Source organism: Dermacentor silvarum, chromosome 2 (genome assembly GCF_013339745.2).
Source record: "Dermacentor silvarum isolate Dsil-2018 chromosome 2, BIME_Dsil_1.4, whole genome shotgun sequence".
Lineage (NCBI taxonomy): Eukaryota > Metazoa > Arthropoda > Arachnida > Ixodida > Ixodidae > Dermacentor > Dermacentor silvarum.
The window spans coordinates 96,035,329-96,049,727 of NC_051155.1; the positions used below are offsets into that span (position 1 = coordinate 96,035,329).

Below are 14,399 nucleotides of genomic sequence, written 5' to 3' on the forward strand. Positions count from 1 at the left end.
TAACCGCATATTCCGTGTCAGAATCGCTAATGCACTCTCCAGGCCGTTTCTCCAGGAAACAGGGGTGCGGCAGGGTGGCGTACTAAGCTGTACTCTCTTTATTGCAAAATGAATTCATTACGCTCATGAATTTCAGATACGATATCTTACTCATTATACGCTGACGATGTGTAAATTGGTTTCAAATTATGTAATCTCTCAATTTGCGAGCGACAGGTTCAGCTTGGCCTGAACAGGGTGTCGAAATAGGTTAATGAAAATCGGTTGAAGTTAAATCCGCAGAAAATTAAGCTCCTGCGTCCTTTTTACAAGGAAGAGAACATTGGTCCCAGGCGATAATATTGAACTTGTAGGACAACGCATACCTCTGAATACAGAGCACAAATTTTTTGGTGTCATACTTGATTCCAAATTATCCTTCATAGCCCACTGCAAATATTCTATGAGTAAATGTCTAAACAGTTCTCAAACTTCTTTTGCACACAACATGGGGTAGTGATAGGAAGTGTCTAATAAACCTGTACAAGAGCCTCATACTATACCGTTTGGATTATGGCGCTGTAGTCTATCACTCTGCCGCACCCAGCGCGCTTTTCATCATTTAGGGATCCGCCTGGCCACAGGCGCGTTCAGGACAATTCGTGTGCCTTGTCTCTGCGCAGAATCAAATGAGTGGTCACGTGAACTTCAAATATTATATTCTAGTTTTACATATTTCCTGAAAGTGCATTAGAACCCTGAGCATCCTTGCTGCGCAACTGTAAATGACGTGACGTGTGTTACGCTGTTTAGTAAGCGCCCCACATTCAGAGAAACCTTCTCGCTTCTTGTAAGAAGACAGTGAAGAAATGTATGTCTCGCTTCTAGAACACCGTCTGAAGATCCCAGCAAGGACGTTTCGCCATGGCAATGGGAGATCGTAGAATGTGAGACGTAATTTGTAATGTCTCGACGCACGCTCCACACTAACACACTCGGATGTACTTTCGAGAACTGCAAGCGAGGTACTCATGCACGAAATTTTACACGGGTGTGTCAAATTCACATGAGGCGTGTCCTACGCCACAGTTGGACCATCATCTTTGGAATCACACGCCCTACACCCACTAACCAGCATCTTTACGGCTGAGGTCTATGCGCTATTGTCGCCTGCAAATCACATTATGCAAATAAATTTGTTAAGGCAACTATATTTACAGACTCATTAAGCGTAGTTAAAGCTTTCACGTCTACAAAACCACACAAATCCTGTGAACATTGAACTTTGTTTAAAGGCTACAGCTTTTAAACCTTTCCTGTGGAGAAAACTAAGAAATTATTGGCAACACCTCTGGGATGCTGAAACATCTAACCTTCACCTAATTAAACCAAAGTTAGGCATTTGGCCATCAACAACAAAATCACGGAAAGCCGATGTCATAACTCACTGAGAATAGGAGACACGTACGGAACACACAACGGCTTTCTTACTGGCGATTAACCTCTCATCTACGGAAAATTTAATGAGCGTGACCATCACCCACCTCTTTCCCTAGTGCCAAGAAACAAACTTTGAAAGGAAAATACACTTTCCTCTAGCTTACAGACAACCTTTCCCTCTGCATCCAGCAATGTTTCCTGGTAAGGAACCAATGTTCAACAAAAAAAAAACTATTTGATTTTTTTCAATGAAGGCCGCCTGCTACACGTTATCGGAACCAATAATTCGTAGCGCGGCGTCTCTTGAGAAGCCGCTGTTGCGATGGTAGCGTTAGGTACACGGCACGCCTCCAGGCCCTTACCCTCGGAGGGCCCTGATGATGCAGTAGTACTTCTTGATAGTCACATATTCTAGTGTATCACCTCTTCGTAGTATATCTTTTATTTTCGTCCAACCTATGAGTGTACGCCCCATACATCACAGTCATAATTTTATTTAAACGCATATTTTACTTATCTTACAGCGAATGCTTTTATGCCACATTACAGCCGCGTTACATATCCACTTGACGTTGACCACTACATCGAATACATGAAACCATGGTCTGGCGGTCCTTGGCCTTCTTTGAAAATGGCGCCATAAAACCCCATTAATCATCATCCATGCAGGGAGATTGGGCTGATCGAACATTCAGACCGGCGTATACAAAATGCTTTCGCGTTTTACGGTATTTCGTTGTCAAAGAGGAAGCCCCTCCGGCACCTTGGTTGTTCTACGCTGACTTGACTTTGTTTTATTTACGGGAAGCATGATAGCGGAAATTTAATTGTACCACGACTTAGCAGGTGCTTGTGGCTTAATCCTCATTTTTCTTCATAGTCACTTTCGGTATAAGGAAAGGAACCCCTGGAATGGCTAAGTTAATTTAGAAATACGGCAGACGTCTGAAACGGGGCCTTCGACAGAAGTAGGTCATACAACAGGAAAATACAAATAGTAGTAGTACTAATAATAACTGTGCCCATGCAATACGCCAATGCAAGGACAAGGAAGACAATTTGACTAAAATCTGAGCACTTATACCAGAAAGATGACATGCTGGCACAGCCGAGACAGAAAAATAGAAGCGAATCTGTGACATGCTGAGTCCTTATACAACCCTTTAGGATAACAAAAATTTTACCTTAGCTTTGCTACTAACTACACGGCCTACTACTAGTAACTATTCCTGGCCGCGGCGGCCTCATTTTGATGGGTGCAGAATGAATCAAAGCTGTGATGTACTATGACTTTGGCGTGAGTTAGAGAACCTCAGATAGTCAAATTTATTGCGAAGTCATCAACACAAGCATCCCTCATAGCCGACTGTGAATCAATTGAACGCTAACCGCAGAATTTATTTTTTATTTACCACAGGAACAGAGAGCAATCAGAAAGTCTTACCTTAGGAAGGAGTTTAGGGAAATAAAACGCTTCATGCGCGACTGAAACCAAAGAATGGATGCATGTAGGTGTAACACAAATAAATCTATATGTGAACCATATATATATATGTATAATATATATAAGAACATACCTGCAAACCAGTCAGGTTAACTTATTCTGCCTACGGAATATAAGTTTCAATCCCTCATCTCCGTTCAGTGTGGTCTCCCAAAACAGGAGGCTATACGTAAATTACAACACCGCCTAAAGATGCTTTATGAAATCGTCAACGGTCGAACTAAAATGGAATGTGACAGTTACTTCCAGTTTAACACGTCTAGGAGCACTCGTAAAAAAACAGGAACCTACCGTTGTTATTATTGCGATCATCATCAAGAGGCTATTTTTATGTACGCTGCAGGACAAAGGCCTCACCCAGCGATATACAATTATCACTGTCGTTCTCTAGCTCATTCCAACTTGCGCCTGCAAATTTACTATTTTCATTCCCTCACCTAATTTTCTGCGGTACTCGACTGCGCTTCCGTCCCTTGGCATGCATTCTGTAACTCTGATACTCCACCATTGAGCTGCCGTACGCAGTACATCGCCTGTCCACCTCTTTTTTTCTTTTTTCTTTTTTTTTGTCTTCATGTCAACCCAAGCCGCACGCTCCTGTCTCTTAACGTTAAGCTTAGCATTTTTCATTCCATCGCTCTTTGCGCGGTCCTTTGTCCTTAACTTGTTCTCGAGCTTCTTTGTTAATCACCGATTTTCTGCCCCATATATGTTAGCACAAGTAGAATGTAATCATTGTCCACTTTTGTTTTCAACGGGACAGTAGTAACCTCCCAATCAGAATTTGGTAATGCCGGCAGTATGCACTCAAACCAATATTTATGCTTCTGTAAATTTATTCCCATCATCAAGGACCCCTGCGAGTAATTCACCTAGATAAAGGTACTCCTGCACCGACTCTAAAGGCTGAATGGCGATCATGAATTTTTGTTCCTTGCCAGGCTATTTGAACATTATAATTGTATTCTGCACATTAATATTCAACCCCACTCTGACACTTTCTCAGTTAGGGTCTCATTCATTTGCTGCAGTTCATCCCCAGTTTTACTGAACAGGAAAATGTCATCTTCATACTGAAGGTTGACGAGACGTTCGTCGTTTATCCTGACTCTTATGCCTTCCCAGTCTAGTAGATCGAATACTTCTCAACATGCAGTGAATAGCATGGGATAGATTGTCTCCTTGCTTGACTCCTGTTTTGATAAGTAATTTTCTACTTTTCTTGTGAAGAAACAACGTAGATGTGGAATCTTTGCAGATGATGAATTCCGCGTTTTCTGGAGCAAAGGCTAAGTATGGCCACAGAGCCGCGATCTTTGCAGATATTTCCCATGACATCGCGGGATCAAATCCCGGCCACGTCGGCCGCATTTTGATCCGGGCCAAGTGCGAAAACAGCCGTGTACTTAGATTTATATTGTCGCGGTACAACGCGAACAGAAGACAGGGAGACGTTCTTCAAGAACAGCACAAGACGACCTGTTCCAACAAAACAGAACAGAGACACCGTCTTCTTCCTCTAAGAATCCCACTGACCCACTAGACGGAGTCCGCTAATGCCCCCATCGTCGTCGTCGTCTGCCTGTAGAGCACGCGTGTCAATATGCACGTTAAAGAACCCCCAGGTGGTCTAAATTTTCCGGAGTCCCTGACTAGTTTCATAATCCGATCGTGGTTTTGGCACGTAAGACCCCATAATTTAATTTTATTTTATTTTCCAAGACATTTATGTGTGCCTACAGTACTCGTTGATTTCGGAATCCCTCCATGACTGCTGGCATCTACTGAATCAGATGTATTTTCATAATCCCTGGAAGCCATACAGGGAGGTTTATTGTACTCCGCAGATTTCTCAATTACCTGATTGATGACATGGACGTGATCCATTGTAGCAGATCCCTTCCTGAAGTCAGCCTGTTCTCTTGGTTGATTGGAGTCGTGTTCCCCTGACTTTGCTGGAAATTATTTTGCTAAATATCTCATAGAATACTGAAACCAAGCTAATGGGCGTATTATTCTTCAGTAGTTTAACTTATCTCTTCTTATGGATTAGTACAAGTTTGGCATTTTCCCTGCTCTTTGGTAGACTTGAAGTCGCGAGGCATTGCGGATAAAGAGCCGTAAGCTTTTGAAGCATATCTCCTGCATACTTGATTAACGCGGCTGTTATTCCATCTACTCCTGCCGCTTTTCCCGATTCGTGTCTTGTATCCCTTCTAACTTCATCGCTAGTTACAGAAGGAGCCTCTGTATCCTGTTCATGATCACTTCGGATGAAAGTAGCATGGCTGCTTTGGGTACTGTAGAGGTCAACACCGAATTCCGCTGTTTTTACTATATCATCGAAATCGCTGATGACATTGGCTTTGTTATCCTTCACTGCATAAATCTTGCCCTGTCCTATGCCAAGTTTTATTGCGATAGCAATTATATGGACACTTCAACGGGATTTCTGCCGTCGGCGTCGCCGTCACCATGAGGTTCCGTATAGATTTCAAGGGCGATAAACTAGTCGCCGCGCGCCGTATGCGCGAGTAAAAGCGCGCGGGGGACGCGCGCTATCACGGAGAGCCAACGCACGGCGGAAAGCAAACGCGATTGTCGCCCAAAAGGCCGTGGGGGTATGGAGGGGAGGGAGGCGGGGCGACGCTGTGCTACGGCACCAAATGCTTATCTTGCAACCCAGCGCAACGAGAACTGGCAACGCAATCTCCCACGTGAAAGCAAAAAAAAAAAAAAAAAAAAGCGGGGAGGCAGCGCGGGAGGGACGGGGGGAGCAGCTTCTACTCTGCCAACAAATACACTTGCACTGGCTGTGGTGGCCGTCGCCCGCACCGTCTCTTTATCTCCACCACGGCCGGGCTCGACTGGCGCGCGCACTCGCTTCTTAAGAAGCGAGCGAGCGCGCGCGCCAGTCGAGCCCGGCCGTGTCTCCACACGGCTCTGACCTTTAAGGCCAACCTCCATGGAGCGAAAAGGCGACGAACTTTCGGCGGCGGCTGCTCGGTGACGGCCGCCCGCCGCCCAACGTCAGAAAAATTACTGTTCGCCGCCGATACACTCTCTCCAGATATTCGCCGCCCAGCGAACCGCCGCCGCCGGAAGTCGTCGCGCGCGCCGGAGAGCGTGGACCAATCGGACCACAGCGCAGAGGTTGACTTCCGTCGGTCGCCCATCGACGGGAGTTTAGGTTGCTGACGCTTGGCTACTGTTCGACTATTTCCTACCTTCGTTTCAAACGCTTGTTTTCCAGCGCTGTTTCACCTCCTTGTTGGTTGTTCTGCCTCAATGTTCTAGTTATTAATATGTGGTCACTGCTTATTTTGTGTAGTCTATGTAGTTAGAGGCTTCGCTTCCCGATGATGCTCTGGCCATGCATACCCGCAACATGATGCCTTGCGTACCGCCGTGTTTTGGAAAGACGTTTGATTGAAGTTTGCAGGGCGTAGTTCACTGGCACATCCGAGAAAAACGCGAGCTGAAGACTCACGTAGGTGCGGCATATGGGCGGCTCGCTACTTTAAGCGACAAAAGAGCCTTCTCGCAAGCCACGTACGTAAAACATGGCTACAGTAACATGGCGGCGGGCCCCACTGCCCGCCTCGAATTGAATTTGGCGTGGCTATTGTAGAATTCGCTTCGTTCGTAGCAAATGACTGCGTAAACGGCTTTGGCTTAGTCTCAGGCCGCTTCGACGACAGTATATTACGGATAACCTTGTGGAGTTTTCGAGATCGCTTCTCGTTTCAAACGAAACGAAGCCTAACGAGGGAAACCTTCGATATGTCAGCGTCACATCGGTGAAATCGAGAGATACGCGTGACGATGGCATATGGCCTTTGAGATCGGAAGATCTCGCAGGCCAACTAAAACTGCAATAAACATGCGCTGCTTAGCGTACGCTGTACTATAGCGTATAGCGTACGCTATTAATTGCGTAGGCTATGCTAAAACTGTCTAATAACTTTGTGTTTCCTGGACAGCAGGGCAGGCTCGAAGGCGGAAGCTGACACACGCAAAAAAAAAAGTTAGTCTAAATTGATTCCGGCTAACAACGAACACTTACTGTACGCACTTGTTCAGGTCAGGTGCCTTATTTTACGTCTAAAAACAATGATTTAGGCGCTCTTTTACCTTCTTTCATTCGCCAACGTCGCTTTCGTAGCCTATCTCGTCTGGCCGCAATGATTCCTCGTGGGCTACGTCGACCGCATGGTTGGCGGCGTTGGCGGCGTCTTGGTTGCATGGAGTGTGGTGTGACGAATTCGCGACGGCGCGTCGCGCTGGATCTTTCGTCACGTGAAATTCGTCGCGAAAGTTCGCTGCATAGAGGTTGGCCTTTATGCGCTGTGCATTCGCCGCTCAGTTTCCGTTGAAGCGATAGACCGCACGATTCTTCGCCCGCTGCAGCGGCCGCGCCAGCGTTTTGACAGTTGTTGTCTGCGGTCATTCAGTGTGATCTATTCATGTTTGCTTGTGCGCGATGACACCACGCTTGTCAATTCAGTTAGAAAGCGAATGTGTCCAAGTTTATGCGGCCGATAAAACTACTCTACTATCCCTACTCCGAATAGCTCTCTACCAATTTGCTATCGCAATTGATGCTTCGCCTTTCGGGCGACACTGCGACATTTTTCTTCTTCCTGATTATCAGTTACAGCTATGTTTTACTGTTTACTGAAGCTTTCCGACAATATAATTTTGAATTTAGGTTACTGTCTTCTTGTTTATCAGCTTTGACTTTTCGGCCAATTCAATCTGATCTCTCGAGTTAGACAATTTCATGCAGTGTCGTATCTTTGGCCCTTCGTTACTCCTTCTGAATTTAGCCTAATTACGGTTTCGTTCCTTACCTCTATGTTGTCTTAATCGTCGTGTTCTAAAGCTGTATATTTGTTTTCGAGCACCAGCCTAAATTCCTCTGCTTTTACCCTTGCCTTGTCTAGGTTGGCCTCTTTCTCCTTTACTAATTTTGCTTTTTCTCTCGGGGGCAATCCAGCCCAGGGGGTTCCTGGAAGAAGGGACCCTCCCACCTCGACTGACAAGTCACTGTTTCAACTAAAGATTTATTCATTCATTCTCGTCAAATTGAGAGCAATCCTAGAATTCACTAACCTTTATCGTACGTAACACTTCTACATCCAGCACTATGGTGGAATCGGCATAGATAATGAAATCTATTTCATTTCTTGTTTCTCCATTAGGTATTTTTCATATGTACTTCCTGTTACTCAGAGCATATTCCTTTCCGCGAATTATACCAACTTTCCTCCTGTACTATTCATATAATCAACGCCGTAATTGCCAATTGCTCGTTCCCCAGCCTGCTTTTTCGCCCGCCTTGTATTGAAGTCGTTCATGACTACAGTATGCGGAATGTACACCTTTTTCATTGCTAATTCAACATCTTCATAAAACTGTTCTATTGCTTCATCATCTTGACCTGTGGTTTGAACGTAGGCGTGTACAACCTTTATTCTATATTTCCCATTTAGCTTTATTACGATGACTGCTACCGTCTCATTAATGAAATAGAATTCATCAATGTTACCACCTATGTCCTTTTGAATGAAAAATCCTACATGATATTCTCTTATCTGCATTACGTGTGTAGCAGAGGATGTCGCGGTTAGTCAGCATTGCAAAGCCTCACCAGTTACAAGCTAACACCGATGATATCACAGACAATGTCTGGTAATTCCTCAAAGAGCTATGCTAAGCTATCCTAACTCTAGAGGGTTCAGGCGTTATGCGTTGCCAGGTTCCGTTTCCAGTGGCAGTCTGTCTGGGTCCAGGGATTCTTAATACCTTGTGCTGCGTCGCAGGCCTGACTGCCGCCTTGGTCAAGTGCTTCGCCGCCGCTGGGGACGGGGGCACTGGGTCATTGCACGAGTCATGAAGGACGTACCTCTAATATACCACAGGCTACAACAAATCCTTACCACTTTAAATTTTTTCTCTGAATCGTAAGAGACGGGAACAGGCTTCCTGAAGAGGTCACGAACAAGCATTCGGTCGACTCTTTCCTGTCCGCTGTTTCTTGTCATTGATGAGCCAAACGCCTGATTTCGTTCGTAGCGATTGTAAGCCAAGTGCTATCTTTTTGAAGTCACAAAACGTCGATCTTGCTTTCTTACATGTCCTTTTATGCTTGTTTTGTTGAATTCACGTACTTGGTAATGGGTGCTATTGTTCTGCGCTGCTGCGTATCTTCTTTGTTGCGTTCGAACATAACTTGCTTTGCAAAAGTATCCTTTTTTATGCACCACCCCATCCCGGCCTGCCAAGAAGTAACTGTCATTATTGTCACATAAAGAAATAATAAATACATAATTGCATAATTAGTTGCATCAACCAGTAAGTAACCAGACTTCTTTTTTCCAGGTGTCGTGTCGGGAATACTCCTGCGAAAGCTGCCCCTGCGAGCCGTTTCTATAGCAGGAAGTATACTGGTGGCTTCGGGCATACTGCTGAGCGTAGCCTTCTATGGGGTGATCGGTATCACCCTTTCCATTGGCATCATGACTGGTGCGTACATCTGATGAGCCTACTGCACAAACTTCCAACCGTTCTACAGTTCGCCAATAAGATTGCTAGAGGATAATCTGGCGCTTTAGTAAGTCCGTCATCATGGAAACATTAACTATACATGGTACACAGATTCTTCTACGATTTGTCATGGCTTCGTAGAGAAAGCAAGCTACAATTTGTTTGATACCTTGCAGTCGATTTGTGTTGCGTGTTAGTCGCACATTTATTTGAAGTGAAGCATTGCATGGTCGCAACACTACTAGCGCAGATCACAATAATTTTGTTAGGTAATTTCTACTGTATAAAGATAGCATCTTCACGCTACTGAATATGCGTGGCGCGAGATCCGTGTTGATATTGCGCAGTGATATTCAGCATAAATTAATTCACCATTTTCGTGAGTTTTTCCGAGAATGAGACATGAAGTATAGTACGACTGGGCCTCAAACCTAAACGAGATGCCTTTCAGTAATCCGACTTTGTTCCGCAGTGATTCTGCACTTTTTTTCTTTTCATTTCTGACAGCCATTGGTCAAGGCTTGATTTTTCCTTCCAACATGGTGGCCATTAACACGTACTTCGACAAGTGAGTGCACGACTTTGTGCTTACTTTGTTTATATTGTTACGGTGAGGAAAGCAGACAATGTCGACGACGGAGAAGAGGACGAAGTGGCAACAGCCTTTCTATGTTCTTAGCTGCTGTCTATCTATCTCTTGTAAATACACTTTGTAAATAGTTTATACCCGTGACATCGTCATATATTAGCGCATATGTTTGACGTTACATCGTTTTCTCGTACGTTTAAGCGACCGCAGAGAGTGTGCGCACAGTCGAAATAACTCGCACGTTTTTTCACTCGTAACAAAACTCTGAGCACAGCAAAATATTGTGTAAACATTGCGATGACGCTGGTTTTATGGTGCCGCCTGAGCCAGAAGTGTGCTCCGAAAGATGTAGCGGCGCCGGAGAGCATGCAATGAATCTAGGCTTAGGTTTAGCTCTGAACCTCTCGCGTCAGACGTTAGGTGTAGGGGTGTGCGAATCTTGATTTATCAGACGGAATCCAATACGAATAGAATATTTCCAGAATCAAATCGAATCGAATAATCTTTGAATAATGAACAAACGTTATAACAATAATTATAAAACGATGCTCACATCCTAGGATTACTAAAGTTAGCAAGTTTCTGTCCTTACCTAATAAGTTATGAAGCGTTGCTTATTAAAATCACAAGTGCAGCATTAGGAGCAAACACGTAGTTCCTTCGCACGCACGTAACTTAACAGTAAGTTCAAATGATCGCTATGTAGCCTGTGAAGTATGGCTACCTAAGTGACGTAGGCTGCCCACAATGCAAGTTCTCGTTATTTATGTCCATACTATGACCGCGGGGTCGGTAACCTTTACGATTACCGTAAACGTTGGTAACATTTACCGTACTTTTCCTTCAGTTGTGTGTTTAATTGGGCGCTGTTGGCGTTTTGATATATTCAAAAAGTATTCGAAAATATTAGCAGGTATGATTACTGACTATAGTGACTCTTTTATTCGAAGATTGAATCAAATAGGACAGTAATCGATTTGTTATTCGAATCGATATCTCTATTGCCTTATTCCGCACCACATGAGAGCTCTGTGTGGCTTGTTCCATTCCTGTCTAATGAAATTTTTCAGGCAGCCACGTTATGTTTAAAGCCAGTTTCAAGTAGATTTTATTTGGACATTACCAAAATATCAAAATCTTCATAACGCGCTATCGTATAACAGCAAAAGAAGGCTGACAAAGCGTAAACGTGGGGCGTGTGGGCCGTAAACTGGTGATGTACACCGTCCGTGTCGAATGTCGCGACATCATTTCCGATTATAAGTAAGGCGCTGTATGCCGCACGCTGCTGCTACTAGTAGTTTTGGTGTGATACCTGTACGAAAGGTTGTAGATCCTGACAGTGGCTCTGCTGTGCCACTAAGCGTTTCTGTTGCCATGCAAGTAAATTGCTCCAGCTTCTGAGTTGGTTTCTTTGGACATGGCCGGCTGCACATGCATTTGCACTTTCATTTTAAAACGGGTTTTTCCACTACATGAAAATTGTGTCCACTAAATGACAATAATTTCTACAAAACGTGAACTGAGGATTATTCACATTGAAACGGAATGTTCGCCTGGCCACGTACTTCGTTGTCAGCAGCGCCGGATCACGCTAGAAAGTACATGGGCCACGAAACCAGCTCCCAGGAATAAGTCCATCGCTGACCAGTAGGACTCGTCGGCGCCACTTCAAAGGTTGTCGTTACTTTTATTCGAAATGCATATACAGGGGTTTCATGTTACACATGAAGACCGATGGTCCTACATTGTATTCGCATGCCTGTCTACGTGACCCTCACTGAAGCTTGAGGGCTGCAGGGACAGCGGCAATTTTTTGTGCTCGTGGCGGAATCCCCGGTCCGGGTAGCACAGTTGTGAAAGAAGTACTTGTTAGCTGAGAAGTACGGCGATAAGGAGGCACGGCTTAAGCGCGCAATAAGTCGATTGAGTTTAATGGTAGTCGAGCAGGGGATTTTGCTCAACATGTACAAGGCGTAATTACAGCTTAAGCAGAGTTGCACTAGCTGTAAAGGCAGCGGCGACAAGATTTGTTCGTGTTGTTGTTGGAAGTGATAAGGACGCTAACGTTTCTAGCATAGCGTCACAACCAGCCTATAGCACCTTGCCTGCTGCCAGCATGTATGTACTTCGCATGCATGATTTGTACGTCGTTCAGACTGCCACGGATAGACCACGACAGACCGGGCTGATAATCGTGCCCTATCTGCCCGCGATGGTTTTAATCTACAACGATACCACTTTTGAGAACGCATACAGCTAGAAAATATCGCTAAATTCGTGAGCTTAAAATATAACAGTGGATCTCGAAGTCACGATAACTCGTCCCCATAACATGGTTTCGCGTTTACAACTACGTGTTTCCCCTAGGATACCACTAACCCGCCGCGGTGGCTCTCAGCTAAGGCGTTGCGCTGCTGAGCACGAGATGGCGGGATCGAATCCCGGCCGTGGCGGCCGCATTTCGATGGAGGCGAAATGCAAAAACGCCCGTGCGCTTGCGTTGTAGTGCACGTTAAAGAACCCCAGGTGGTCAAAATTAATCCGGAGCCCTCCACTACGGCGTGCCTCATAATCAGAACTGGTTTTGGCACGTAAAACCCAAGAAAGAAGTAGGATACCACTAGCTCACGAAACCCTTCTGTGCCGGCTCTGACTTGGCGTGTCACTCCCAAACGCATCCTCGTTTCACACCGGAAAGACGGACCGTCCTGCAAGCGACATCTGCGGCTCTGAGGGGATATCAGGCATCAGCTCTGACTGCCGTTATCACTGTGTGAAAAGAACAGAACCGTCGACTGCGCTAGGTAGAGGGGACGATCGCCCACTGGTGGAGGAGATAAGCTCGGGACAGTTTTTCAGATCGTCCTCAGCAAAGAATGCCTTAAATACATTGATCCGCTTCCCGTTAACATGGGGGATGCGAGGCAAATTGAGTGTTCGTGTTGTGCATCGCTGCGCCCAATTATTTCATTTGCTAATGCGAACTACTCATTAGCTACCACTCCTGGTTTTTGCGTCTTCATCGGTCGTCGCAGTATCCTCCGCGCCACTCCTGCATCCGAAATGCAGCCGGTTCTGTTGTGAGGCGTGATATCGTACGTTCTTTCTTGTATGCAACAGATGGGGCATCTAGCTTAGTGTTGTTAAAACATTGTACGTTCTCGCCAGACATCGATATAGATTCGAAACGATGCAGCAGTTTTTAACAGCGGAGCTGTAAAAGCTTATCGTTTCCCCGCGTAGCGTTCGCAAAAACTCGCCTAGCGAAGACGTCAATGCGCGTTGCCGAGCAACCACCTGCCACAGCTGCGCGTCGCTTCTCCTAGCTCCGACAACGCTCCTCCGCCGCCGCGCCAGCGATGACGTCACTGCGCGTTGCATAGCGCAGCTTGCAACACTGACACCACGTTCCTGTGCCGCTACCGCGTTCCACCACGTTCCTGTGCCGCTACCGCGTTCCACCACGTTGCAATGCCGACAACGCGTTCCAGCAGGCCCGCTCCGTCAATGCAGTCTCCTAGCAATCGCTTACCCAGCTTCGCCCAGCCTTGTCATTGCTTCGCACCGCAGTTCTTTCTTTGCTTAGTCATGACAACACATTGTGAAGCTTGGCCATGATGTCACACCGATTATAAAGATCATGTTGCCGCGACGGCGACACACACAACTCTCGTAGGCTTCGCACTGAGTAAATTTCAATGGGACGGCCGTAGAAGTACAACATTCCCGAAGAAGAACCCTCTCACCTGGAAGCTCACCGTGCCGCCAGCCGAGAACGAATGTGGCGATTGCGTGCTAATCCGGAGTATCGCGCCAAAGCCGCTGCTGCTAAATAGCGACAAATCGCCGAGGGTCCCGAGTTCCAAGCCCGGGTAAGCGAGCGTAGGTGACTGAACGACCAGCGACGTCTGGCAAGGGATCCAGGCTATCGAATGATGGAGAATTGCCAGCGTCGAGTCCGTCAATCAATGGGTGGCGCCGATGGCTGATCCCAGCGGTAATTACTCGGTGTCGAGTTCGGCCACCGCTGCTGCGTCTGTGACCGGCTTTGGTTCGACACCAATCTCTGTACTACGATCTCGGTCACCTATGAGCTCGGTATGAGCTAGGTGATCGCCAGCTCCGCCGTTTTTCCAGCCTTGCACAACTTAGTGCAAGTGGCAGTAATTTTTTTTCTCGTGCGAGGCACTTCGCTGTAGACAAGTTCCTGTCTCGCCGTGTTCCGGGCGTCTACAATAAAAAAAAGTCACAGTTTCGCCTGAAAAGCGAAGCATCCATATCGATAGCAAATTAGTCGAGAGCTATACGAAGCAAGAATAGTAATTTAATGGCCCG

General features: G+C 46.0%; 1 protein-coding gene across 1 annotated transcript in view; it reads left to right on the top strand.

Annotated features, from left to right (window-relative positions):
- The window catches only part of LOC119441040 (monocarboxylate transporter 7-like), a 54,657-nt gene extending 44,613 nt beyond the window's left edge, over positions 1-10,044 (top strand). Inside the window, exons 4-5 of the mRNA XM_037705772.2 lie at positions 9,308-9,451; positions 9,980-10,044. Coding sequence (XP_037561700.1) covers positions 9,308-9,451; positions 9,980-10,044 — 209 coding nt within the window. The remainder of the gene's footprint in view (positions 1-9,307; positions 9,452-9,979) is intronic.
- The last annotated feature ends 4,355 nt before the right edge of the window (positions 10,045-14,399 follow it).